The sequence below is a fragment of the Plutella xylostella genome, chromosome 8 (assembly GCF_932276165.1).
Source record: "Plutella xylostella chromosome 8, ilPluXylo3.1, whole genome shotgun sequence".
Taxonomy (NCBI): domain Eukaryota; kingdom Metazoa; phylum Arthropoda; class Insecta; order Lepidoptera; family Plutellidae; genus Plutella; species Plutella xylostella.
Window position 1 is genome coordinate 10,978,852 of NC_063988.1, and position 25,460 is coordinate 11,004,311.

General features: G+C 38.7%; 2 protein-coding genes and 1 long non-coding RNA gene across 4 annotated transcripts; 2 read left to right on the forward strand and 1 right to left on the reverse strand.

Moving 5' to 3' along the window:
• Nucleotides 1-464: 464 nt before the first annotated feature.
• On the forward strand, nucleotides 465-7,319 carry LOC105392696 (putative inorganic phosphate cotransporter). Its single transcript, XM_048622585.1, has 11 exons — nucleotides 465-732; nucleotides 1,575-1,714; nucleotides 2,048-2,227; nucleotides 2,533-2,671; nucleotides 3,560-3,774; nucleotides 4,005-4,175; nucleotides 4,505-4,649; nucleotides 5,764-5,888; nucleotides 6,168-6,290; nucleotides 6,592-6,736; nucleotides 7,139-7,319. Exons 1-11 carry the CDS (start codon nucleotides 669-671, stop codon nucleotides 7,228-7,230), a joined length of 1,539 nt encoding a protein of 512 aa, XP_048478542.1. The 5' UTR covers nucleotides 465-668; the 3' UTR covers nucleotides 7,231-7,319.
• A 6,369-nt stretch (nucleotides 7,320-13,688) lies between these two features.
• On the forward strand, nucleotides 13,689-21,376 carry LOC105393533 (putative inorganic phosphate cotransporter). Of its 2 annotated transcripts, XM_038114969.2 has the most exons (11): nucleotides 13,689-13,886; nucleotides 14,835-14,980; nucleotides 15,311-15,490; nucleotides 15,950-16,088; nucleotides 16,321-16,535; nucleotides 18,958-19,113; nucleotides 19,436-19,568; nucleotides 19,923-20,047; nucleotides 20,356-20,478; nucleotides 20,925-21,060; nucleotides 21,224-21,376. In XM_038114969.2, the coding sequence occupies exons 1-11, from the start codon at nucleotides 13,841-13,843 to the stop codon at nucleotides 21,307-21,309; spliced, it is 1,485 nt and encodes a 494-aa protein (XP_037970897.2). In that variant the 5' UTR covers nucleotides 13,689-13,840; the 3' UTR covers nucleotides 21,310-21,376. The 2 variants fall into 2 exon arrangements, with proteins under 2 accessions (XP_037970897.2, XP_048478668.1); XM_048622711.1 differs by lacking the exon at nucleotides 14,835-14,980 and having other exon boundaries at nucleotides 13,737-13,886.
• LOC125488898 lies at nucleotides 17,797-18,387 on the reverse strand. Its single transcript, XR_007266563.1, has 2 exons — nucleotides 18,326-18,387; nucleotides 17,797-17,932 (listed from the first exon to the last, which is right to left on the reverse strand). It is a non-coding gene; the product is annotated as an uncharacterized LOC125488898 (long non-coding RNA).
• Nucleotides 21,377-25,460: the final 4,084 nt, after the last annotated feature.

Below are 25,460 nucleotides of genomic sequence, written 5' to 3' on the forward strand. Positions count from 1 at the left end.
GCCGACATAGTTGTTTATAAATAATGATTATAGACTCGACGATTATTCGCAGTACATACAAACATCCAACCATATTCATACTTTATGCACTTCTTTTTATAATTTTACTGAAAATATTTGTACAAAATGAATGAACCGAGACTGTTTTACATCTGATAAATGTTCTCACGTTCGCTCCACAAAGTTATCACAATCAGTCATGTACAGACAAGACAAAGCCGTTCTAAAATCAATTATTTATTCACGTAATATTCATTTCAAGTCAAAAGTACTCCAGTTCATTGTTCGCTCGTTTGATGGAATGCTTATTTATTACCAAAGCAACAAGATGTTAATTACTGCGGTGATGAACCTGGCGCCGAGAGTACAGGTTTGTTTATCAGAATGTGAGATAAAACCTAACAGTTAGATTAGGTAACTGTTTACAATAACGCGGTACATTATGTAGTTAAGAGTTAACGTTTATTACTATAAAGTTTTCTCGCTGATAACGAGGCTGTGACGAGCCAGTAGACAGAATTTTCATATTAAGTATTTGTCTTAGCTTAAAGAGAACTAGATTCAAAACAGTGTCGTGAAGTGAACAAGGTGGCGACGGGAGGCTGCTTGCTGATGAGTTGTTTGTTAAATGGAAATAAAATAAATGTCGTTGTTGGAGAGAAGCAGACATGGACTTAGACTTTGTTAATTACAAGTTTGAGAATGGCTTTGTCGGCGTGGTCACGAGGACCAGTGAGTATACCTTTATTTTATTAATATTAATTAATATCTGTACATAGGTAGTAGAAAAAATACCTAGCTGCTAGTACATTGTCATCAACATTATAGAAAACGACCAAGGTATCAAAGAAAACGTTAACTTCAGAAGAATTTTGTACTTACATAGTGACCCCGACTAATAATCAAGTAGGTAATGATAAAAATACAAGTAGCCAGACGTAGTAGTATAACGTTGTACGAGACAATAATAGTAATCGTACAGACCTACTTATTGTGTTGATAAAAGATGTCGTGCACAAGCTCACTGTTAAAATATTGATTGAGTTGAAATACTGTTAATCTTAATGTGTTTACCAATCAACAATGGATAAAAATAACACAAAACAAAAGATAATGACCGAGAACGCAGGCCGAGAACTAAATAATTATCAAACTGAGTTGGTATGATTCACAAAATCTTATCTCAGTAGATGAAAACTTTCCTGATTCTTATCTAATTTTAAAGAAAATAAAGTTCTAAGATAAAACTAATGGGAATAGCTAATCATTACTTTCATCCGCTTATTATTTGCGTACAAACTGGGTCACATGATAGCTTTATAATTTTATAAGTCCTTATTATTGTGCGAAGTAAGATATATCCGCAGTAGCGTCTTGAGACAACGGACGCCCTCAAAAATTGCCCAAAACAACTCCTAATGGAGCACTTTTATGTAGGTACCTTGCGGCAACCACTCTACTACTACTACTGTAGCTATAATTCCATGCCTCAATCAACTTGCACTGCTTTTGGCTTGCACATTATTATCCTCTCAACACATTTTATATGCTACTCTAAAATCATGGTGTTCCAGAGTTCCGGCTGGGCATCCGCCACGTGCAGCTGGTCTACATGTGCCTGGTCGCGGTGGTGTTCGGCGTGCTGCGCGGCGCCGCGCCGGTCGCCGTGCTGGCGCTGGCCGACCGCTCCCGGCTCAATGACACCTACATACAGGTAGTTATGCTATAAGCTCAATGTTTGCTTGGTTCTGGCTGTTATGATGCTCGCAGACTTCTCCAGACTCAACAACGGTAATTTTTTGGCTTATGGCTTGCTGTTGCTAGCAAAAAATACACGGGACACAATAATACATACTCGTACAGGTACAGCTACCTTAGCTTGTATATGATATTATAATGCTACTGCACCTACATTGTAAATAGTACATCAATGTATCAAAACTTGTTTAACTATGATAATCACTCTCGCATATCAAATGAAGACAACCCAGATTTATTTACAGACACACGTCATTTTCCTCCACTCCTCTAACGTATATTTCTCCAGGTATACGACTACAACAAAAGCATCCAGGGCACGGTGATGTCGTCGTTCCTGTGGGGCCACGCGCTGCTGCTGGTGCCGGCGCAGCTGGCGCGCGGCGCGCTGGGCGGGAAGCTCATGATCTCCGCCGCGCTGCTGGTGAATGGAGCCATCTACGTCGCGTTGCCCACCATCGTCAACCAGGTCATTATCATTCACCATCATTAAGGCAGTTAGCTACTGCTGGACGTACTTTTGTCCCAAAGACGCTGCACTTGTCTGTTCACGATCTTTTCGTAGTCAACCACTACCGCCTACTTTGGTCCAGCTGGCTGAAGGTTGATACTAATAAAACCGCCTGGATGGCAAAGGCCAATCAAATTTGTAGTAGTGGGACAAAATACTGTTTATAAAGAGCCTCTAACACCACAGCATCCGTTTGCACCACAACCCCACCACCCTAGATATTTGTTTTATCATAAATGATAACCGTGACTATAATCCCGCAGGGAGGGTGGATAGCGCTATGCAACGCGCAGTTCGTGCTGGGCATGACGCACGCGGCGGCGGCGCCCGCCTTGCGCGCGCTGCTGCTGGCCTGGCTGCCCCCGCACGAGCGGGAGACGTTTAGCCCCATCGTCTATGGAGGTGAGAACCAGTGCTAGCTGAACTTAGAATTGCTTTATGTCCCATGCTGTTATAGAATCTTTGAAGTCCTAGCCAGAAAGAAGTACCAGGTTGAAAATTCAAAATTCAAATTCAAATTCATTTATTGCAAATCACATTGTGGAATTAGGTGGTAATGAGTACATTAGTTACAAATGTGACACCCTGTAAGGGCGCAGCAACCAGAGGGGCTTAAAATTACTTAAGTACCTACTTATCTCATAACATGCATTATATTTTGAATAAGGTAATAACAACAATTTTTATAAATAGCTATACAAATTAACAATATTCATCAAAAAATTATAATATCATAATAAATTATTAAAATCTTAAATAATATTGATAAGCACTACTAAATAATGATATAAATATACATTGAATTATTATAGTGATATAAACACAAAAAATCATCTATTAATCAAATTAACATATTACGACTACTTATGATTCACCATTATCATCAAAAAATTCTGTTATTGTATAGTAGCTCTTTTCAATGAGGTATCGCTTTAAAGACTTTATGAATATTCCGTACGTTTTTGAATTTTTAATTACGTTTGGTATTGAATTATAAATCTTGATAGCCATAGAGTGGGGCCCTGTTGTATACATCTTTAATTTTGAGAAGGTAGTTTTTAGTTTATTTTGGTATCTGTTATTTCTTCTAGATAACTTGATTGGGGAGTATAGGTTTGATTGTTTTTTAATAAATTTACATGATTCTAGTATATAGATTGACGTGAGCATACCTGAACTTCTTGACATATAGTGGAGATCTTTAGCCAGGTCCAGATTCCAGTCATATACCCATTATCAGTGCAGTTTTTCCACAATACATACTTTACACCACCAAAATGTATGTTCCAGGGATACAACTAGGCACCATAGTGGCGTTCCCTGTAGCTGGCGCGATCTCGGCGTCGGCGCTGGGCTGGGAGCTGGTGTTCTACTCGCTGGCGATGGCCACGCTGTCGGCGGCCGCGGTGTGGGCGCTGCTGACGGCCGGCCGCCCCGCCGACCACCCCGCCGTCGGAGACAAGGAGAAGGAGTTCATCGATGAAGCGCTCAAGTGCTATAAACAGGTAGGCTTGTTCTTGCTTGGGCCACAGATAGCTATGAAGTAGCTGAGCTGATGAGTCGCAAGGACTAGTCTGACTGACAGTGTCTGTTGTATAACATCTTGGGGTGATACCAGTGGATACTGGTATTGTTTGTAAGACCTGACTTTTAAAAGATAGCTTGCCAGTTATTGCCTCTCCTAGACTACATAAAGATAATATTTTGTAAAGTGGCTTCATTGTATATGTTACAGAAGCAGCTGAAGACGCCGTGGGGCCAGATGCTGCGCTCGGGCGCGACATGGGGGCTGGCGGCGGCGCACGTCGGCTGCAGCGTCGTGGTCACGTTCTTCCTCACCGAGGTGCCCGCCTACCTGGTGCTGGCACACGGGTTCACCGTGAAGCAGGTGAGGACTATAGAGATTTATATATAGAGAGATTTTTTACCATATTAGAGTTTATTGCAAAAATTTGGTCCCATTTATGGTAAAGTATAGTTTCTTCTAGTGAAGGTAATTTTATGAAAACGTTAGTGAGTAGTGTATGCGTAATCTATTGTTTCTTTATTTCAACTCACAAATTACTCGCTTGAGATTCAATTAAAACAATTTCACATTCGCATTACTTTGGAATGAAAATTCAAATTATTTATTAACGAGTAGGCAGGACATCGGGAGGACTAGATTCATCGTTTTCGACTAAATTGCTATTTATATCTTATTTTACCTGTAAGTTATGTATCTTCTGGTTGCAGGGCGCTATGCTGTCGATGTTGCCATTCGTGGCGATGTGGCTCACCTTCCTCGCCGTGTCCCCGACGGTTGAGTCGATTTATAAAATCGGCTTCGTCAATTATTTAGTCAGTAACACTAGGTATAGGAAAATTATTAGCACATTAGGTAAGTCACTAAGCCTAAGAGCCTAAGATTTCTTGTTAGGCACCTACTTCTGTTTTTGAAAATGTTCGAAATTCCACATTCAATCATCGTTGTTGTGTAATGTCTTTTGCATGTTACATTCTATTGCAGCTTTTTCATTATAAGTGTACAGTTCTCCCATATTAATAATGCGCATGCAAATCTTCGCAAACTGTCGTATTCCCGGAAACACCCGAATCAGTGCCTTAAACAAAGCACTTGCATTCTGATCCTTGTTCGAAAGAAATAGTAGTCAATATCATGTGACACATAATCGAAAACAATTTGGGCGGTCGGTGGCTGTCACCGATCAGTCAAGGGTCTCAAGGTCAAGATCAATATTACTTTTGTGGAATTATAAAGAGCTGCAATTACACATCGTTCTTGTTATTTTTTTCAAATGTGAATTTAATTTCAACTTTAATTATTTTTGACGATGCCATATTATGAGGCACATTTAAGAATAAAATATGCGTCACATTGATAGACTTCACTTTGCCAATAAAGCCACACCCAAAAGACCAAGTTTGTAATTGTAATATTATTGTGAATGATCAGCGCTGTAAATACTTTTGAACTGAGATTTTAATGTAAACATTTTTATTAATGTGAAATAATTAGTGCTGTAAATACTTTTGAACTGAGATTTCAATTTTTTTTATATAAACCTGTGTTTGAAATCCATTTCTCCTTATAATATAAACCTTGTGTTATTCAAACCTTCTTTCATCCATCTTTACATCAGCTTCAGTAAGACACTTGAAAAGTACCTACTGTAACATTTTCGAAGTAAATTTTAATATTATGGAATATTATGAATTATCGAATCAAATTTCGTTACTGATAAATCAATTATCTCTTTTAGCAGCAATTACATAATTCTACTAAAATTTCATGAAGAAAATGCACTTAACCACTCTAAATACATAATAGTTTTCTAAATACGACCGTTGCCGAACAATGACGAAGATTTCTATGTGCATTATCAATTTTGGGGAACTGTAGGTATGTATCCACGTTATTTAGTTGTAGGGTGTTTATATTTTTATCTTCGTTAGTTGTTCAATGTTTTTAAAACCAAGTGTTTCTGTTCCAGGTGCGTGTGGAACAGTATTAGGGCTGTGGCTGGTGCCGCTGCTCGGATCTCAGTCTAGTTATTTAGCGGTAGTGTTGTTGTGTGGGACCATGGCTTCAGTGGCTGTGCAGTATGTTGGATTTTTGGTAAGTCCCTGAGCTCAATACGTAAGAAGCTTCAAGGCTACTCCATCATCATTATTGTAAACTAAACTTTTGCCTCACAATCGATTGACTCCAATGCATATTCAGTATTACAATACTGACTGTAGACTTTCTTATAGATTTCCTTTTTTGGCTCTGTAAGATGCTAATGTGGACTGCGGGCTGATCATGATCTGTTGCATCACAGCATGGCCTTGCTAAGCAGCAACAATTACCTAACGTTACTAGTTTACTTACAGCATGTGTGATGTGTCTCCGCAGAGCATGTACTCGGACATGTCTGAGAACTACTGCGGCTCGCTGGCGCTGGCGACGCGTGCGCCCGCCGCCGCCGCCCCCGCCGCCGTGCCACTCGTCGCCGGCTTCGTGCTCAGGGCTGATCAGGTCTGTATCATCACTTTGTCCATTTACTACTACCTAAACCTTCATTGTGTGTTGATGATTTGCTGCTATGTCATCACCTATTTGACTTCTATTGTTTTCTGTGCTCCTTAGTTTCTACATAAAGCGTGGTTGCCTCTACGAGCACATCCAAGTCAGCCGATGGGCTGTCGGTATACAATAGAGCTATGATTTACAAGTTGCGCGTAGCATTCTAGTAGTCCCTTGGCCCAAGCATATTTTTATCATGAAAATCCACCTGGCTGTGTCTAACCCACTGACTAATCTGCCTACCCTCCCGCAGTGCGACCCACTGCGCTGGCGCGTGGTGTTCCTGACGGTGGCCGCGGCGGCGCTGGCGGGGCAGCTGCTGCACCTCGCCCTCGCGCGCGCCCAGAGACAGTACTGGGACAACCAGGACCACCGGATGAAGTTCACCTACTATAACGGTAACTGATGCCTTGTTTATGGTTAGAAGTAGCTTGTGTCGGAGAGAGAAGGAAAATATATTCCCGGCGTGAGAAACCTGAGAACGAGGTTAGGAATAAGACTTATTATTGGTTCCGTAGTCAGCTATGTAGATACATAATCTTGAGCAAAGATTGGATGTATTCCGTGTATGAATATGAACGTAGGCCCCTAAGATAGCTTATTTGACTCATACTGAGGCAACCTGAGGATACATATTTCTTTAGCAAGAAAAACATCATTGACTCGCAGAAAACCTTCGAAAACAAATCAGTTAACGTACGCTGAAGTTTACAAAAGTACCCACCTACGATACCCCACATTGAAACTTTGAAACACTTAATTCAAAGAATAAGCTTTATGTATAATATTTTTCCCCGCAGACGTCAACCAAATGGAGCTGGATGATCTCAAGGTGAAGATTATACCTAAGAAGACAGAAGAGAAAAACGAAGATGACTTATTATTTATATGATAATTATTAAACCAAGATATTATAGGTACTTACTTACTTAACGGATTATACACCTGACTTTGGAATTTAATAAAAAATATTTTCAATAATGGTGTAATAATTTATTCAGTAAAAACTAATTTTTCTTCCGATATCGAAGGACCTTTGAGCCCTTACTGCACGCATAGAGGCAAGACATGAGACGGGCCGACCGACCGACCGGGTAACTATGCAAAACAATGACATCCTGTGAGGGGTAGAGAGCGTTTTAGCAGCTACCGTCGTCCACTTCGAGGCGGAGGCCGCATCGGCTCCAAACCTAGTGTATTTCACTTTTTTTTTTTTTTATCTTTATTTATTTAATACATGTAAGATTACATAAAGTTAAAGTACAATAACCATGCGCTGAAACCACTAGATTTAAGTGCGACATGGTGAGATCGCTATATCGCTAAACAATATAAAAAAGTCTACATTTTTTAATTATTATTTTAAACCTGAATACGTATAAAAATAATATAGGTATTTTATGATAGGTACATTATTATGTTCTTTACAAGAAAAAAGTTAAGACAATGAGACACAAAAATGAGTACTTACCTAGGTACACACAATCAGAACTTGACTTTTACTAAGGCCTAAATTGATTTTACATGAAAAATTATTTGTTATATATATATATATTTATGTAGCTTACTTAGGTATATTACTTAATGTAACAGGAAAAATAATATGCTTTCAACACGGATTTTCTCTTGGATACATTGTTTGTGAGGCTATCGACGGTTATCTTTGGTATCCTATTTAAAATACTGGGGAGCATGTATTCCCAGGTCCTTTGTCCGTAAGTATTATTATACCGCGGAGTAACATAAGTAGGTAAATAGTTCAAGGTCCGCAGATTTTTTGGCCTTGACTTTTTCTCTAAAGAAGGGATGCGACTATATTCCTCATCCACAATACATAATTCGATTTTGTCGTGAACAGTTAATATTTTACAGTAGTGAAACAAACCTAATTCGTTGTGAGTGTATTTTTGTTTTATTTTTGGAGGTACAATGGTCTTCAGTATCCTACGTTGTAATTCGTAAATTTTATTTATGTTAGTTGTGAATGTACGGCCATAACTACTAAGGCAGTAACTTATAATGGAGTCTGCTAGTGATAGGTACAGCGTTCTTAATATATTGAAGGGTAATTTGAATTTTAGAATTTGCAACCGAGACATTAACGCCCTCAGTTTATTACTTAAGTGTTCTATATGCGGTTTCCAACTGAAATTTTTATCTATGATTAGACCTAGGTAGGTATGTTGTTTAACTAGTTCTAATCTATCACAATTACAAGTCGCATTGTAGCTATCGGAATGGAAGCACTGGTGTGTGTGAGATGAAATGTGAGGCGTGAATGTTGTGTGTAGGTGTGGTGAGTGAATGTGTAGTAATTTAGTTTTTTGTGCGTTTATGATTAGACCTACGTCATGAGCCCATTTGCATAACTGGTTGTAGTTGTGTTGGAGTTGTATTTGAGCTATGGAGATATCTTTGTGTGCAGTAATTAGACAGGTGTCGTCGGCAAATTGATAAACCGTTCCTTCCGTAAATATGTTGGACATGTCGTTTACATAAAGGAGATATTCGGTTGGCCCGGTGATTGACCCCTGTGCTACTCCTTCTTCAGTAGGTATTTTCTGGCTGTAGGCGCCGTTTATGTTTACTACTGTGAACCTATTAGTGTGATAGTTTTTTAGTAAGTCTAGGAAGGGTCCCTGTATGCCGTTTTGTTGTAATTTTGAAAAGAGGGTGGTATAGTTGAGTGTTTCAAACGCTTTGCTGAAATCGATAAAGATAGCCAGCACATGACATCGATCATTCATGTGCTGATTGATTTCATTGGTGAATTGTGAAAGCAGTTGTGAAGTATTTTTATGTTTTTGGAAGCCGAATTGTTTTTTGTTTATGATTTGGTTAGTGATAATAAATTTATTCAATTCGTTTCCTAAGTACCTCTCAATAATTTTTTCTATGCACGGTAGTATAGTTATTGGTCTGTAGTTGTTTATTTCGTTTTTGGCACCTTTTTTGTATACCGGTCGGATGCAACCTACTTTAAGTTTATCGGGAAATTGGGAATATACAATACATGAGTTAATGAGATGTGTTATCAAGGGAGTTATTTGAGAATTTATACATTTTAAGTCTTTCATTCTTATTCCGTCAATACCGGGACTTTTTTTATCGTTCATGTGTCTGATTATGGAGAATATGATGTCATTATTCGCTTTTTTTAACCTCATTGTGATATCGGGTTGATTGGAGTAAGATTGGGCGTTTAATAGTGGTTTATCACAATAGCAACATATTTTTTTTACATTGTTTTGGAATTCTATGGCAAAATTATTTACTAGATTTAATGTATCTATATTTTTAAATGAATTTATTATTATTTCGTCTATGGATTTAATTACTTTACCACATAATTTATTTATAATTTCCCATTGTTTTTTTGGGTTTTTAAAGTTTTTATCTATTTCTTTCTTATAATAATTATTTTTTACTTTGTTAATATATTTGTTAGTTTTATTTCTGTAAATATTGTATAATAATCTATTTTTTAAGATACTTTCGTCCTCTTTCCAAATTTTTAATAGTTTATTTCTTTGCGAACACATATAACTTATTTTATTAGTCATCCACTCACACTCTTGTCTTTTACCTAATTTGATTTTTACTACCTTTTTACATTTATTATAAACATCTGTAAATTTTTTCTACAATGAAGTTTAGTATATCATTTGGGTTTTTATGGGTTAAGCCCGCATTCCAGTCTATCTTGGATAGATCAGATTGTATTTTTTCATTGTCCTGCCGAGTTACAAATTTATAGTTTATTTGGTTAGGTGTGTGGTGATTTTTGTTAATAATTGAAAGACCAGTTATGTAATGATCGGCCAGAGCATTTTGAATGACCGATGTTTTAGTTTTGCTTTCGCAGACATTCCGAATGAAAATATGGTCGATACAGGACTTCGTTATTAAGTTACCTTTTTTTTCAACTCTTGTATACTGATTTATACCACATTCCATGCCTGATTCATACATTATGTTTAGGTATTGTTGTACATGCGAGTTAGATAGCTTAATGTCTATGTTAATATCTCCTAACATTACAAAGTTTTGTCTTACTGGGTATTTTGAGATCAAGCGTGAGATTTCTTTAAAGAAAATATTTTTATCCCTCTCTGGTGGTCTATAAATAGCACATAATCCTATCTTATAATTAAAATTGGTTTTTAATTCTCCATAAATGCACTCATAAGTGAGACAACTTTCTTTAAACCTTGTAAATGCTACACTCTTATGTACATACAATAAAATACCGCCTCCTTTTCTTGCATTGCGCAATTCGGAGTGCATCTCGTAGTTTTGAAGCTGGAATAATGGTTTTGTAGTGTCAGTGATGTTCACCTCCGTCACCACCACGACGTGGACTAGGCTGCTGCTGCTGGTTACTATCAGTTCTAGTTGTGCGAAGTTTTTAATAAGAGATCTGATATTTACGCTTAACATTGTAAGTTGGTTTTCGCCACGTATTGTTTTTATATCTTGTGTGAAATCATTCCATGAATTATGACTTAGTTCCTGAATAGATTTATCGTATATATCATCCATTTTAGTTGTAGTTAATATTCAAATGTAAGTCATGTTATTTCGTAGATAAGTATTAGGTGGACTTACTTGGCATATTTAGTTTCAGTCTCTCGATATCACTGATCGATCGTACAGTAAAGATTTTTTCCTTTTCTTCCTTTCTTGCCAGTATTTGGCCATTTTTAAACCAAATAAACTTACAAATTCCTGTCTCTTTAAGTTCTTTTTTAGCTTTCCACAGCATAAAGGCCGAGCTGGGAGTCAGGGCTTCACGCACGTATATCCTGGAGATATCCTCGCTTCCTAGGACTGTGTTGTTCAGCTGGATCGTTCGCGCAGCTTCAAGCCACTTATCACGGCACCCCTCTTGCATAGCAACAAGTATAGGGGGGGAGGGTTCTTTGTCAGCGGCTGTTGTCCGGCTTTTTTTCCCAGTCTTCCTGTATGCTTTAAGTATGGTTTTAGGATTTAGCTGCAAATTGGAGCATATTTTACTGGCTATATCAAGGGGGTTTTCATCGATCGCTTCCTTGACGCCACAAATTTCAATGAAATTACACATTTGTGATTGCTCCATAGCGTTCATTTTTTGTTCCAAAATCTCATATTTGAGCATTGCATTTTTTACGGAATGTTTAAGGTCCTGGCACTGGTCTTCCATCATTTTGATGTTGCATTCGTATACTGCAATTTTCTCCTCATACTCATCGATTTTATCAGAGTAGAATTGTAGGGTAGATTGTAGTTCCGAGGTGATGATGTCTCTGACCTCACGCCGTATGTCGTTGAGTATCTTTTGAGTTAATTTGTTTTGGGCCATATTTGATAGGGATTCGTTGTCCGTATTATCTTCTTCTTCCGCGTCAGGTAGGATGCAGGAGAGGCGTTTAGGTTTTACGCCTCCCGTACAATTGCGACATTTCCAGTCCACCGAGTCAGTAGCCACGAGCGCGTTGAGTTGTTCCGTGGTAATGGATGCACAAACACCATGGATCCACTTACTGCATTTTCCACACTGCACTCCCGGGCTTTTTTTTGTAACTGTCTTGGTACACTTGAAACATTTAACCATGATTGCGATTTTTTGTGCACGCGCTTTATTGATTGAGGTGCGTTCCGGTTTGCGTCAAGCGAGCGACTCGACTCGACTTAAAAACATACTTAAAATTTAGAGTACATACCTATACACAATGGGATCTAGGTATACCAAGAAATAATAACCACAATGGCGTGTGGTCTAGGTGATATGCCTATAAAAACAATTCCATTGATGACCTGTTTTTCATGTTCACCACAGGCAGTTCATGAATAAAACATAAATTAAATTCATTTCATTAATTAATTATTTGAATAAATACCTATCCATAATATAGATACTAACGTAGTTACGTAAGTAATAGTTTTAGTTTAGGTCCTAGTGAGTGCATGGTGTGGAACCATGAATACTTGTTTAGTGAACCGATGCCAATTATATAGGTTTTATTTTCTGTAAGTACAAAACACAAGTTTATTATTCATGGGACAAAACAATCTGATGTTTAAATTAAATTTTCACTGACGCTGAACAAATTCATTTAATTTTACGAGTATAGCGAACAGCGAATGGGTATAAAGAAGATGAAAATATAAACAAACAGATAAGTTCAACATCCTCTGTAACTGGCGGCGTATAGCTTTAGCTGTAGTAGTAGATAAATAAATATATGAATACTGTGAGGTCTGTAGCATTTACCTAAAAGAAACTTTAAATTCACCTTTGATACACCTAATATAATTTATTTTGGATATCTGTATATGCTTATATTCTTATAACCTCCTCCGTCCTTGAAACAGTAATATCACACACATCACGAATATTACCTACTCTGTGCATCACGATTCTAGGTATATAACTTGCTCTCAATTCTATAAATATGTCAGCCAATATAAAAGTTAATTGAAAATAACTAGTAGGTAGGTATATGGCAGATTCAGACGCCAAACCCTTTAAATTATATCCAGAAAGCTTAATCTGATGACGAGCTCCTCCCACAGCCCTGTTTGAGGAAGATACGCAAAGCTCACCGCAAAGCTAGGCGGATACCGGCTGTGTTGGCAACTTCAGCACTTCACTAATAATTCACTGAACTTAAGCCCTTGACAATGCCTATATTGTATATACCTAATTTATAAGAACATTCAATTCAATATAGGTAAATAGGTACTTATCCGCTACAATTCATACCGCATACCAAAAAACAAAAAAACACACAAAAACACGCACTCACGCCTTGTACTAATGTACTCCCTTGCGGGGTAGGCAGAGGTGCATTGCTGCACCCACTTTTCGCCAGAGCGTATGTTAGTCCCAATGTAATAGGGGGCGGGCCTATTGCCATTAAACGGGCACATCCAAGACCCGAGAACAAATATCTGTGTTTAAACAAATATCTGCCCCGGCCGGGAATCGAACCCGGGACCATCGGCTCAGTAGTCAGGGTCACTAACCACTACGCCAATCGGTCGTCATATCAGTTGTGAACTAATGGTTTTTTAAACTTCAAGGCTAAAACAAAATAATGATAAGCTTTTCCTACCTTTAACTATGGCAATAGTAACCGCTTATAATACAGCGTTAGTGCATTTTTGAATAGTTTTTTGAAACTACGGCTAATTAGTAATGACTTTACCTAGGTACTTATTTACTGAAATAAAGATAATTTAATTCATTATTTTTATTAGGATCTATTTATTAGGACTGTAGGCAGTATATATCTATTTTCAGGAAACAAAGGAGAATGATTTGTTAATTAAAATAAATATAACTGATATCATAAGTCGTGTGTTGACATTTTGCTATCTGACGGTGATGCTGTAATTTAACATTCTTGATTCATTTGTCTCTAGACCCTGGCAATATGCACAGTTAGTAGAAGAAGAAGTTAAAAACACAAGTTTTTTGTTTCAAACATTTTGTAGTGATAAGTTTGTTTAGGTTTAACATGTCGAAGGAGAAGGAACAAATGACGGAAGAAAAAAAATCACTGTGTAAGTACATAATTCATTCTTATTTCAAAGGAATTTTTGGAAAATATTTTCTAGTGCTACTGGTGTATTACACACACAGTATTGAGCGCCTCTCCGTTTTCTGAAGCGGTTCTTTACGCACCATTAAACAACGGTTGCATTTTTAGTGCTTTCGACGAGCCGTGCTAAGTTACCGGCGTCATCGAGATTAGACCTAGTACACTCACGGGCAATGAAAAGGTTCCACTGAGAAAAGCACCAAATTACTCCTAAACTGAAAAGTTTGGCTTACTGAGACCTTCTGCAACATTGAATTACATTTAACAGTGCATCAGGATATTGCCAACCAAAAACGGAAATATTTTGTTCAAATTTTAAATAAAATGTTTGAAAAAATAGGGGTCGTTCGAAGTCTGCATTTTGTGAGTGGAACTATTTCATTGCCCGTGAGTGTATATTATATTTTGTGGCTACAATGTTTCATTGTCGTCTTCTCCAAAGGCGACCTGAGTGACTTATTATTATTATTAAACTCTTTATTGAACAAAATAAATTGTTACAAAGGCGAACTTAATGCTAGCAGCATTTTCTACCAGTTAACCTTTGGTGATGTTGAAAAAGTGATTGGTAGTGCTTACGATAGAAGATGGTCTAAATTGAATACCTAACCAAAATATTAATATAACTATACCAATACAATATAAGTAAATAATTATATACATGATACATACATACATATATTACATACATACACATATACATACATAAACTTACTTATCACCTGGTCAACGGTATAAGTACCTATATCCCTGTTCATTATACTTATAAATCCTCACCCTTGTGGGCAGGACTGACGCCAATCTGTCAGGTCAATCCTTTCACCACCGTGACCAGCTCTTGCATTTATTTTTCACTGCCACGATAATTAGAGGAGCACTGAAAACACGGTGCATCTGACCTTCCCCGCAGCGGGCGGCGGCGGGCTGGGTGTGCGGCACCTGCAGGTGCTGATGATGTGCGTGTCCGCCACCACCATCTACGTGCTCCGCAGCAGCATGGGCGCCGCCATCCTCGCCATGACCGACGCCAGCCAGCGGGGGCGCGGCAATGTGGAGGTCGGTCACTGTTTATACTTTGTTATGTGCCTCCGCTGTTTTCAGCGGATTCCCGGAGCGCAAGACCGTTGCGAAGGCAGCTGCTACCGATTCACATTATATGCTACCGCGGGGAAATAAAAGTTACAGCTACGCACCGGTGGCTGCTTAAAGCAGCGGAACCCTTCTGGCTTAATAATGACAGATGGTCACACTGATAACTATACAACTAATAAAACGCACTTAAAGCTTAAAACACTCTTATTTTCCAGAGAATAATTGATTCACCCGCTGGTTATAATATTTCCTATACAACAGGTTTGCTACTTTGTTAAAATTTTTCTTTTTCAGATTTATGAATGGAGTGAGAGCATCCGCGGAGTGATCCTGTCATCCTTCTTCTGGGGCTACACGGTGGCGCAGATCCCTGCCGGGATCCTCAGCAAGGTGTTCGGGGGAAAGATCGTCCTGTTCCTAGCACTTTTCACTAATGGGTTGATGGCTTTAGCTACGCCGTTCCTGATAAGTATGGTAAGTATCATACCTATCTTATTTTTCTTCTTAGCGTCGCAAAGATAAACACTACATGTAGTCTAGGTTTTGAAGCCGTGGTTGTTGGCTACTTGGCCAGTCAGATAATCATCAGTTACTGCCGGCCCAGGGTGCCCAAAAAGGATTCACTCCCTTTCGGCTTATATACGGTAACACCTTATATATGGTACAGGAAACAAGATACGCACATTACCTTTACCTTTTCATCACCTATCTCAACCATCTCTGGGCTGAGAGTGCACAGGATCGAAGGGTGTGGAAGGAAAAAGGGGAGGCCTTTGCCCAGCAGTGGGAAACTAAATAGGCTAATTAAAAAAAAAACTCAACCATCTCTACTTTTCGTACCTATAGGTGTGGTGTACTTATCGTTACAAACCCCAATTCTTCACCATAATAAATAAACAATCTGAACTTGTTGTTGCTTATTCCTACCCGCAGGGCGGGTGGGTGGCGCTGGTCGCGGTGCGCGTGTGCATGGGCCTCACGCAGTCGTGCTTCATCCCCGCGACCCACACGCTGCTGGGGCAGTGGGCGCCCGTCGCCGAGCGGACCAGGCTGTCCAACTTCAGCTACGCAGGTCAGCTCTCACACCAACAGAACTCTGTTAGCGATGTAAGGTTGATCACAAAGAAACTGGCTACAGCGCTGATAAGCGCTGTCAAATCAGTGCTAGTAGCAAGATTTTCTACGTGTGTGCTCCCTGACTGTAATATAACCATCAACTCAGAGGGGTTAGCTGAAAGGCCCCTGCACATGGCCATTTAGACGTGGACTTTCGTTTATGATAAATGACATCAGCTTCCTTCCAGGTATTCAGTTCGGCACGATAATCACGATGCCGCTCTGCGGGGTCCTCTCCACCACGTCGCTGGGCTGGACGCTGATCTTCTACAGCATGGGTGCCTTGTCGCTGGCAGCCTCCGCCTTCTTCTGGTTCCTGACGGCCAGCACCCCGCGCCAGCACCCCTTCATCGGGGAGGCCGAGCTCCGGTACATCGAGACCTCCTTGCAGACCAAGGCAGAGGTTGGTGCTCTAGTTTAATGTCTAGTCTGCAATTTTCAACTATTCGGTCTACGCCATCTCTCAATCCACCTTGAAATAATCTCTTATCTGATCATAGGTTAAATTAGGTACCTACCTACTAAGTTATGCTTTTCTTCTTAAGATTCTATCTATGGTAGGTCCAACCTTCTTAAAACAATCGATGTTTCATCTTTTATTTACATAGTAAGTACCCTTAGTACCTAGCTGAAAAACGATTAGAAAGCCCATGTAAAACATTACATCTAAAATAATCGATCCTCGTCTTACTCTCTCCAGTTTTCGGTCATCCATCTTCCGTGATGTATCAGATAATTCTTCGTGTACTGTCACGCACTAAGACAGTATACATACTTTGCCATTTCGTTAAAACTTTTTTACTTGTTATTCAGTAGCTAATACAAATAAGTTAGAGAAGCAAATTATTATCAGATATTCCTCTACCGTGTATAAATATCTAAGAGCAAACAAACTTTGTTTGTAAAGAGTAGCTGGAGCAAATACGACAACTCAAACGCTTTTATCTTATTATTTAATTTAATTGTGTACCTAATTATTTTGCAATAGTACTAAACATGAAATGTTTCTTTCTAATGTGTTTATTTTTTAAAGTAATTCGAGTTGCGGGAAAGTAAAGTATAAAGTTCGCAACATGCAGACAAAATGCGTCACAATTTTAAGCTACTTAGGTATTTAATAAAACGTATTATTATCTAATAGACTAACATGACTATAAGTTGTATCATTTTGCGTTTATAAAACCACAGTCACCACCAGAAAACTCCTACCAAACTATTTGAACTAAGTTATCGATGACTTGATGATAATAATCTTCATCTCCTTCATATCTTGGCGACGACAAATACAAGAGAAATCAGAAGAGAAAAAGAGCGTCACCGTCGTAACGTCACCTACGTAGAAAAACTAGGCACTTAGATTAGGGTTAGTCACTAACAGCGTCATTTTTTATTTATGTGTATGTGCAGTGTACTAAATAAACGTATTTCTTTCTTTATCTCTCACGCTCTGCCCCTACCACAGAGTACATTAATTATTCTGAGAATAGAGCTATCAGTCACACGATGATATCAGCGCCAGCTGTAGATGTGCCCAGGAACTAAATTTCATATATGTATATATAGCACTAATGGTAATACATAGGTATTTTGATTTATTTCTAGCTATTTGTATCTATTAAATACCTACGTGAATAAAATAACGGGGATAAATTAATACATCAGGATAAGGTTTTCGACATTTATTTCTTTTTTTATAATACTCCACACATAACATTCCACCAATAGCATTGGTCCATTTTCTGAATCTTCCAGCATCCTTATCAGGATTGGGGAACCTATGTAAGGTACTGGTGGTTTCACCTGCAATAAAACATTTATATGATGCAGCATGACGGAGAGCCGTGGTGGCGTAATGGATAAGGCCTCGTCCTCTCAATCGAGAGGCTGTGGGTTCAAATCCTGGCCTGTACCAATGATATGGAGTTCATAGTTTAATGCCGCGCGGGAAAACTGGTTTCTACTCTTGGTTTCGCTTGAGCGTCGATGAACTACGAACGCGATCCATTACGGTATCGCCGAGTTGCTATGAATACGGTATCAGGTCCATTCTTTTGGCAACCGAGTTGTACATAGCTTGATAAGCCGCCACTAAGCACCAATCCTTCAGCTAGATTACATCAAACTGAATTTTACTACGGTAGACACAACACTCGTCCAAAGTCGGAACATTAATTAGTGAATATAGGTACTTACGTTTTTCATTCTGGTCACAACCAGGAATAAAACACTTATGTTTCGACGCCATAGTACAAAATAATCAAGGTCAATTATAGTACTCGCAAAGGTCAGAAGGTGAGGAGGCAAATCAGAGTCCACGAAAAAGCTAGAGTTGTCGATAAAATCACAAAAATCCGAAAAAGTTATTTGTATTATGGCGGCCGTAATAACAAATAACGTTCCGTATTATGCACACATTGCGTGAATGACATATACACACTGAAATATTTTATAGTATGCAAATTCTATATTTTTTAAACATATTGATGTCAGTATTAGTAATATAAATATATATGTAATGTTTTATTTTATTAAATTTTCGTGAATGACTAGATACTAAAATATTTTATAACTATTATAGCAGTTGAATTTGACGTAATATTTTGACTGTAAAGAAAAGCACCATTGCCGGAGTTTTAATAATTACCAGTATTAAAAATAAATAATAGTAAAATAATGTTGCCAGATATTATTTGGACTCAATTATCATTATTATAATTCTCATTACAGCGCCATCTATAGATGTGCCCACAAACAAAAAATTAGAGCTTGAAAAATAAGAGTGACATTTTGTATTAGCTGAAAAGCCCATGGCCCCTACTCTGCAGGAGGAGCAAGTCCCGATCCCGTGGCGCCACATCGTGCGGTCGCGCGCCATGTGGGCCATCGCCGCCGCGCACATCGGCGGCAACTGGTGCTTCATCATCTTCCTCGTGCAGATCCCGACCTATCTGAAGAACGCGCTCGGGATCAACATCACTGACGTGAGTACCATGATAGGGGTAATTATTTGCCTCTGTTGTCTTGTTGTAGAAACTCTGTTTTTCTGTTCTGGTCTCGGGTTCGATGCCCAGGGGAAACGGAATTGTGTTATTAAATTTTTGTTATGGTTCCAAGTGTCGTTAGGATATAGAAAGATATTATATGATCATTTGATGTCCCAAAAAGTTAAATGATAAAAGTTGTCGGATGGGTATTTAAAGTAGCCTAAAAGCAGTCGATCTTTCGCCTAGCCATATCCAGTTGGTCATACATCCCATTGGGTTAAAAGCGATGACTAATATCAGGGTGTAATGTGTGTTCCAGAGCGCGATGTTGTCGTCGCTGCCGTTCGTGTCGCAGTGGCTGTTCTCGTGGGCCTTCAGCTTCCTGAGCGACTTCCTCATCAGCCGCCACCTGCTGTCGCTCACCAACTGCCGGAAACTCTTCAATACCATCGGTAAAGCTTATTTCATTGTACTGTTGTATTCACGATGCATCTTTTCAGACCCTGGGATATTTTTATAGGCCGTGGTCAATTTGCCTTATAATTATAATGATCACGACTTTCATGCTTCTCACATAGTGAAACAAATAAAACTGGACTAACACGATATAAATGCAAGGATCCAACTTTGATCAGAGTCATTTAATTCCGTTGTCAAGTCAATACATGTACCCGAATCTTTACACCATGCTGGATTTCTGCCTCGTTAGATTACAATCCATGTAGGCTGCCTCCCACTCAACATACAGCTATCCTCTTCCACAAAGCCACCACTACTACCCTCAACTAATCTCCACTTCCCCTCAGCGGCGGTTGGCACGGCCTTGGGGCTGGCGGCCATGTCTTTCCTGTCGGGCGAGCACCGCATCGCCGCCGTCACCACCCTGGTGCTGACTGTCGGGCTCTCTTCCGGCATCTGCTCCGGGTACATGGTCAGTCGAACGTGTGTATATAGTAGCACCATGTGAAACAAATTATGTATGCTTACATGGTGTTGAAAAACTGGTATACTAAACCGAAAGGGGGGTAACTTAAGGGGACAACCTGAACAACTTTTGGAAATTCAAACAAAAAACTTTACACTGCTTTTTTCGCGAATTTGCTAAAGTTATAAAATAAAAAAGTGACTCAGATTGAACCCCTATGCTCCTAATCCCCTTTCCGTTAGTAAATGATTTATGGGACATCCTCCATTTATTAGATCGATTACTAATCTCACTCTTATTGCGCTATATTCCAGTTGAACCACATCGACCTGTCACCGCGGTTCGGCGGCGTGATGTACGGCATGAGCAACTGCCTCGCCAACCTGCTGGGGCTGCTGGCGCCGCTCAGCGCCGGCTTCATACTGGAGGACCAGCCCGTGAGCACCACCACACATAATACATACACGTTATCATCAGTTACATTTCACACACGGCCCTAAATTAGACTCTACCACATGAACCCGAATGTGAACCGGCCGACTAACGTTTCGCCATAAAGCAGACACATAAAATGCCCTAGAATGAATTTGATCTAGACGGAATTCGATACCGCGGTCCTAAGGTTCGGAAGCAGTTCACTATTACAATCAACTGCATAGTTTAAGTAGTTGAACATTTGTACCTTGTCGAGCACACAAACTGCTTCGTTCATTCTAGACGGCTTGTCTGACAGGGTACAAAAGTTTCTCCCTACATATGCAGCTATTAATATGGTGTTCATCATTATCATCATCATCATCACTATTATCATCATTGTTATCACCACCATCATCATCATCATCATCATCAGCATACTCCTGTCACAACCCGCCCCTCCCCGCAGACGGAGCTGGGTCGCTGGCGCGTGGTGTTCTTCACGGCGGCGGCGCTGGTGCTGGCGTGCGACCTGCTGTACGTGCTGTTCACCACCAGCCAGCAGCAGCCTTGGAACGACCCGCAGACAGAGGACTACGACTTGGGTAAGAGGATTTCTTAGAGCGTTGAGTTTTTTCACCGACACACAATTTGGAAAATCAAGTAATTCAATACTCCCTATGGCTTCGGCCATTTTCGACTTACCCTTTTTAACACCCTGTATATTTTATACTTAGCTACAGATTTAAATATTTATTGCATTTTCAGGTTTCAAAGAAAAAGGACAAGAGAAGAATATGACACCGGCAGAAACGATTTACAAATTCCCTGAAAACTCTGAAAAGGAAACTTAAAGTTATGAAAAACTATTAAATAATGTTATCGTTTTGTAAATACTTAAATAAAATAAAAATATTTATATCTTTTTGTATATTGGTCGGTACTCCTAAGGACCTACCTAAACAAAATAAAATTATCCACTTCCAAAACTGAACAAGGGCCTCAACAAAAAATTTCACCATTTAACGTTGCGATAGCGTCGCCGCACGTTTACGGCCTAAATGCTAATGTTCTGCAAGTGTAATCAATTTATCGAGTGGGTACTCAATTATTGGGATCGGGCCAGTTCCTTAAGTTCCTTTGAACCCCAAACCCTGGCCCTGAGATGGACCCGATCACTCGAGATGTATCGATGCTTTTGTTTCGAATGTGGCCCTTTATTTAGTAAATAGTAACTGAAGAATATAAACGCCCGCTTACATAAAGTAAAACGTTTTCTACAGTTTGCCAACCGCCTTTTGTACTTGAGGTAGCTATTTTATTGGTGAGAGAAATTAAGTCACTACTTTAAAACAACTGAAGGTAATTCTTTCTACATATAGTATGCTAACACATTACACCAAATACCTACAAGTATCGCAGTAAGCTCTAATTCGATGCGCATAATGGTAGTTTGTATCCAGGGAGCAGGCTATATTTAAATCAGTGGCTACAAGTTGTATACTTTATGTGAGATATTCCGCGAGCGTCTCCCGGCAGATGTGTCGAGCACGGACTCACGGCGGCTGCGGACGAGCGGAACAACTCCACATTAATAGTGAAGCATCGGTCTCCGCCGCTGGAGGGGTTACACTATCATGCGCCCGTAATCATCCACTGCAGGAGTTAGGCCTACTGAAAGTTTTAAAATTACTAACGAACAGAAGATGCTGCTAATACGATTTATGTAGAGTAGTGGTTGGCGCAGCACAGCACCGAAACTTCGTTTTGCATAAGCTAGAGAGACCCCGTTCACCGCTTCACGACTCTGGCGAGCGAGTGTCTTGGAGACGTGACCCCCTCCTGGGCCACGTGACCCGCGCGGGAGTCACGTGATGGCAGCAGATGTAGCGATGTGGGTGTACAATTTGTGCATAAGTATATAGTGCCAACTTTACACAATGATGCTGAGGTTATGAAGCTTTTAAATTAATGAAATTGCATCAAATCGTTTTTTCCAAAGCAAAGGTGTAGGAGGAGGAGGACTCTAATGATGTTTGATGTGTTTATGTTCATCTGCGTCAGTTTCTACAGGTTTTTGTAAAATTAGCAGGAAGAGTAAGTAAGACAGTGGTGATTGGAGGAGTCATTCTGAATAAGTTTTCTTCTACTAAGGTAACGGGTCCATATTCCGAGGTAAATAACAACATTTGAAAGTAAGTAAGAAAAATAAGCATTTGTAACCATCAATATTGATGTGAAATATTGTCTTCTGTAAGAATATACGTTAAATTTTATATTTCTTAACACAGATTCATTGATAACACATTAATTATACTTAAAAAAATATAATTTATTACACATGTCGATTTGCCCTTATACCGAGGTAGGATTATGGTTTCTTCCATATACCGAGGTAGCCTGTTCCATATTCCGAGTTAGTCCTGTCAGTGGCTCCATGAGTGTGGCCATGAACATAAGGAAATTACAATCTAAAATATCGATATACTTTTTTAACCCTAAAGTACTCCAAATAAATTTAATTATTCTAAATAGTAGTTGAAAATAATGAAAAGAATTAAATACTCTCCATTTATATTGGTTTTCGTGATAATTTCTATTATTTATGTAACATTTTCATAATTCATTATTGCAACTGGTAACATTGGCTAGAAAAAATATTCATAATGCTTCTATGATGTTCTATGGACTTTTCCAAGCGATTAAAAAAAAATAGAGTAGAGATGGGGTAAATTGATGAAATAGTGACAGTAATCGAATATAATCGATTATTGAACTCGAATGATTTAAACATTTTTTACTATAGTTTTTATCTAAGTAAGGTCTAAAATTTTTCCACGATATTTTATGTTCTTACTTAAATGTTTAAAAGTTGATGATACGTAATAAAAGTAGATGTGTAAGGGATGAGGAAAAGTATCGAATACTTACAAAAGCCAAATACCTTATCAGTACTAATTTCCGATGAGTACCTAATGTATTTACCATAAACGAATATGATTATAATAAAAGTATCTACCCAGGAATCGATCCAGCATCGATTATTTTTTCATTCAAGCATAGGTCGGAAGCAAGGAACATTGCACTAGGTACATCTCTATGGCGCATGCGCGCTGGACTGGAGGCGCGCCGTAGCGATGCGCGATTATCACTTATATCAATAATCGAATACACCACTACCGCTACTCTCCATAATCGAATATCAAAGTAGCGATATACTTATTGCAATAATCGAATAAGCACCACTACTTCGATTATCGATTCTAACTTGACCGCTACTTGTATTCGTAAATGCAAAAGTAGCGGTGGATGACCGATTCGATTATTTGCAACAATGTAATGATGAGTAAGACGTATGAAAGGGGCGCGGGCGCGGCGAGTTGAACACAGACGCGCCGGCGACGGTCAGCTATGGCGCCATCTACCAGGGCGCCGCTAAGACGGGGTGTCTAACGGACACTACTAGGGGTGGGAATATCGAATAACAACTAGTTTGGTTTTTAAACCATTATAAATCTGTGAAAGTACCTAGGTAGCTAAGGGATGTTTTAAGCAGTGTTATATTATATATTAATTACCTAGTTTTTTTCTTTATAAATATAATATACCTATGTAAGTACCTACTTATAATATAATAAAATAAAATTAATAGGTAGTTTAAATTGATTTAGTTTTTTTAATCGGACTATTTACAAAATGTCAAAATAAGCAGGGTTTATACCGGTAAGTACTTAGTTAGTTCATTCTTCTTTTCCTAAAAACAACTTTCCTACCATAATTTGGCATAGTATACTGAATCAATGATGTTACATGTAAATAATTAAAAAAAATTAAAAACCGACTTCAAAAAACCACTAAAACGTAAGAAATAATTTAAGGTTTAGACCAATCCTAGGTCACAGTATAAATATACCTAAGCAGGTACTGTTCTTTTTTGATATTGGTGCGGTGACAAAGTAGTTAATCTGAAGAAATATGGCACCAACTTCAAAAAAGAACAGTACCTACTTAGGTATACATATTTATACTGTGACCTAGGATTGGTCTAAACCTTAAATTATTTCTTACGTTTTAAGTGGTTTTTTGAAGTAGGATTTTATTTTTTTAAAATTATTATTTTATTTATTATTTTTAGTTTATTTGCTTCTTCTTCAAGAAGAAGAAGTTTATTTGCAATAATTATCAATCAAAAGTAAGATGCAAATGATACCAATATGTCCTACTCGTTAATACTTATCAACACGAGGTAGTTGCTATATACCGTTGAGGAGTTCCCTTGACTGCCTTCCGTTTCCATCATCAGATCAGCTCAAGGTCACCATCATATCTTTTTGTTATAATAACAATATTTACGTTATAAATTTCATAAGAATCGGTTGATAAGTGGCCAAAATGGAAATGTATACCCCTGTTTTTACCCTTTTACCCACCCTTGGGGGTGGAATAAAATTCTGAAACAAAATGGGACCACCCCTGAGCTCAACCCAATACAGCAACTTTCAATGTTCCATACATTTTGGTTTAGTAGGTATTTAACTTTACTATGGAACAGCTGGATTTTTTTGCCAGAGTTGGTCCCATAATGAAAGTTGCTTGGTATTTCGGTTAGTCACCTGCCTGCGGGAAGTTCACTGATAAAGTTCCACACAGTGTATGTTTAAAAAGTAGATTCCAATATATACCAATGTTATTGGTTTTCTTTAAAAAAAACAATGGTTTTTTTAAACCACACACCCCATCTCTATCACCTGAGTAAAAAAATATGAATTAGCGTCCCGCGCAAATTTGAAAAATAACTCATTATTCGAAGTAGCGATACAAAAGTAGTGGTAAATGATTAGTAAATGCAAAAGTAGCGATGAATAAGTAGCGATACAAAAGTAGTGGTAAATGATTAGTAAATGCAAAAGTAGCGATGAATAAGTAGCGATACAAAAGTAGTGGTAAATGATTAGTAAATGCAAAAGTAGCGATGAATAAGTAGCGATACAAAAGTAGTGGTAAA